Source organism: Anneissia japonica, unplaced genomic scaffold (genome assembly GCF_011630105.1).
Source record: "Anneissia japonica isolate Jap-2015-1 unplaced genomic scaffold, ASM1163010v1 scaffold288108_len519018_cov203, whole genome shotgun sequence".
NCBI lineage: Eukaryota > Metazoa > Echinodermata > Crinoidea > Comatulida > Comatulidae > Anneissia > Anneissia japonica.
Window position 1 is genome coordinate 515,039 of NW_022728501.1, and position 3,280 is coordinate 518,318.

General features: G+C 37.0%; 1 protein-coding gene across 1 annotated transcript in view; it reads right to left on the minus strand.

Moving 5' to 3' along the window:
• LOC117114203 (integrin alpha-8-like) overlaps window positions 1-2,311 on the minus strand; it is a gene marked incomplete at its 5' end in the record, with an annotated part of 22,081 nt that extends 19,770 nt beyond the window's left edge. The window contains one exon of the mRNA XM_033257796.1: window positions 2,253-2,311. Within this exon, the coding sequence (XP_033113687.1) occupies window positions 2,253-2,311 (59 nt within the window). The remainder of the gene's footprint in view (window positions 1-2,252) is intronic.
• Window positions 2,312-3,280: the final 969 nt, after the last annotated feature.

Sequence of the window (3,280 nt, forward strand, 5' to 3'; positions counted from 1 at the left end):
AAATAAACGCATACAAAATGTTACTTTAAGTAATTATATTATAATTACTTAAAGTAACATTTTGTATGCGTTTATTTCTTAACGTTTTCTTTTCAATTTCATGCTAGATTTAAAAAAAAATCATATTTAAAGGGCACTTTCTTTAAAAGGGGGGTCGACCGCACCCATCGACCCCCCCCCCCACGGTACGCCCCTGGCTTAGCCCAACTAGCATTCAATTAAATACAATTAATAACTGTTTTTGGCTCGACGTCGTAATAATTTATGTACGAAAATGTTTTCTTCAATCCCGGTTCATCGATCTATAAGAAAGAATACTACAAAAACAACTACTCAATACAGCGGGAGATCTAGGACTTAGCAATGGGGGTGGATAATGTGATTTGCGAGCACCAAGCGGGGGGTGGGGGAGGTGTGGTTTTGGCAAAGGCGCCGATCTGTTTCTAAAGGTGAAGGGGACATTTTGTGAGTCCACACCCACCTCAGGCTCACCATGATTGGGCCCGAGGTTCGAATACTTTAGGAAATAGTTAGCTGTAGATGATCGGAAGTGACACTCTATATAGTAAAAATCATCACCATATCACCTTTATTTAGTCAAATGACGTTTTACCAGCGATTTGCAGCAACCAAATCTAATTATTGTGATGTACTTAGAAAATAAAACTTAAAAACATTGTCTTTGATGTATTCACTTTTGGCCTACCTACTTCACAGCCTAGTCCTAAGGGCTGAGGTGGGAACATTTGGGGAAATACCTCTAAAATTCATCATCATCTAATTAATCGCTGTGATGTTCCATTAAAAATTAAACTCAATTGTCTTTGATGTATTTTTAATTTACATTTACTGTGCCTAAAACTAATCTTCTTATTATTATTACTATTATATAATAATAATAATAATAATAATAATAATTATTATTATTATTATTATTGTTATTAATAATAATAATTTAATCATAATTATTAATATTATTACTATTATATAATAATAATAATAATTATTATTATTATTATTATTATTGTTATTAATAATAATAATTTAATCATAATTATTAATATTATTATAGGCCCTATATTATTATTATTATTATAAATTATTATTATTATTATTATTATTAGTAGTAGTAGTAGTAGTAGTAGTAGTAGTAGTAGTAGTAGTAGTAAATCAGATGTTTGTGGGCAGAGATAGAATATCGGCTGTACCGGCATCTTCTTGACTTATGAAATTATTACATCGCGGACAAAAAGTGAGGGGACCAATCCCCCACCCTCTTAAATATATTTGGGTACGTATTCCCTGTCCCCTTGATTAATGGATGTTTGGAGGGGGTGTCCGCTTCCCTTTGAGATTTTTTTTGGAATTAGTAGACGTCTAGACGCTCTTGGATGACATCTGAAAAGAAGTTAAGCTTAAAATATAAAGTGTATGTTTTACGAGGGTATACATGTATACTTGAGAAGCACATACACAAGACGAGTGACCGTTTTTTTTACAGTCACTGAAGGGGGGTGGCTAGCCACCCTATTCACCCCCTCATCCGCCACTGCAATATTGTTGGAATATAGGCCTAATACTGTAATGACTGTATCTTTGATTTTCTTCTATGGTATAGGCCTAAGAATGAGATAAAATCACCTGACCTATTTTTTAAGAGGGGTAAAACCTTGAATTTTGAAGAAATTAAAGGTCATTAAAAGACACCTCAGAAGTCGGGAAAGCTCATTTCAAGCCATAAATATCTAGGAATCAACATTTTCTAGATGGCCTGAAATAAGCTTTCCCGACTGAGGTGTCTTTTAATGACCATCTTTCAGGCCATCTAGGAATTAAAATTTTCGGGACAGATTTTGAAACCCCCTCTTTCAAATCCTGGATCCGCCCCTGCAGCCCTATAAATAAATATGACACCTTAAAAGAACTTTGGTTCAGGGATTAAATTTGATTCAAAAAGTGTAGCCTGACAAGCATGAAACATTTGTGTTACAGTACAGTGCATGTATATAAGGATTTCGCTTGTGACCTTGAGCAAGGCATTTTATCTACATATGCTTCAGCCTACCCAGCTTTATCAATGGGTACCAGCAAACTGCTGCGAGTAACCTGCAGTGGACTGGCATCCTACCCAGGGGGAGCATTAGAACTCTCCTCAGCTTCATGCTACAGAAGCTTGGGATAAGCTCCAACCCTAATAATGAGCCCTAGTGGCTTGGCAAGGATTTACTCCTTATGCATATTATTTGCTTCACCTTTGGAATTGCAGCACTGAATCCCGCTTGTCCATGCACAGTTGATGCCGATGACCTTGCTGCAATAAAAAATGTAAAGACAATGTACAAAATCTTAAACTGTATGTATTTTTGTGCTTATTTAATTCTTTTTTAATCATAATATAATGGATTGGTCCAACATTCCATCGTAATCCACTTACAGCCATTTGTAAGTGGACCAGTCTAAAGGTCTGCAAGTTCGTCCTCCTGACATAGTCTATCCATCAATCCGTCCATCCATCCATCCATACTTTTCCGTTCCTTTGTTTCGTCGTTCATTTATTCATCCAGGGGTGGCGCCAGGATTTGCCCGATAGGGGACTAGCGTCCCGACGAAAAAATCGTCACTCAAAATCTCTTGATGAAAATTTAGAGGTTTCAAAGGCTTATTTAATCGATTTTAGAGTCCACTATTATGTACATATATTTTTTCCTCCTTGACAAATTTGGGTTTTTCTCATCGATTGGGAGGGGGGGGGGCTCCCCACTGGCATATCATCCTGTTCATCCCACCCACCTATCTATGGACAACTCACCCATTCATTCATAGGCCATCCATTTATCCACTGGCCATCTATTCAAATGCAACATATTTATGCTTATATACGTATTAATTAATTCATTTACAGCATGTAAAACAGGGGCAGATTTATGGAGACGCATGGTGGGTCTGTTTTGTCACTGTCGTCTATTTTAACAGAAATAAAATGAAAATACATACAAATACTATATGTTACAATATTTCTCAACACAATGGTAAAAACGAATCATACTTCTCCTATCTAGACCTTGTATGTAATTGGTGCTGGCACGTTTATAAAAGTCTGTATTCGCACCTGTAACATACTTATTATGTACATATACAGGGCCGGCGGAACGTTTTTCAAAGTGGGGGGGCCCCACTTATAAGCAGGCGCGTAACAGGGGTCTTGGGTCGGGGCAAAGGTAATAATTTTCCCGGTTATAATTTATGACTTGGTGTGATCCCCCCCCCCCCCCCGTAGAAA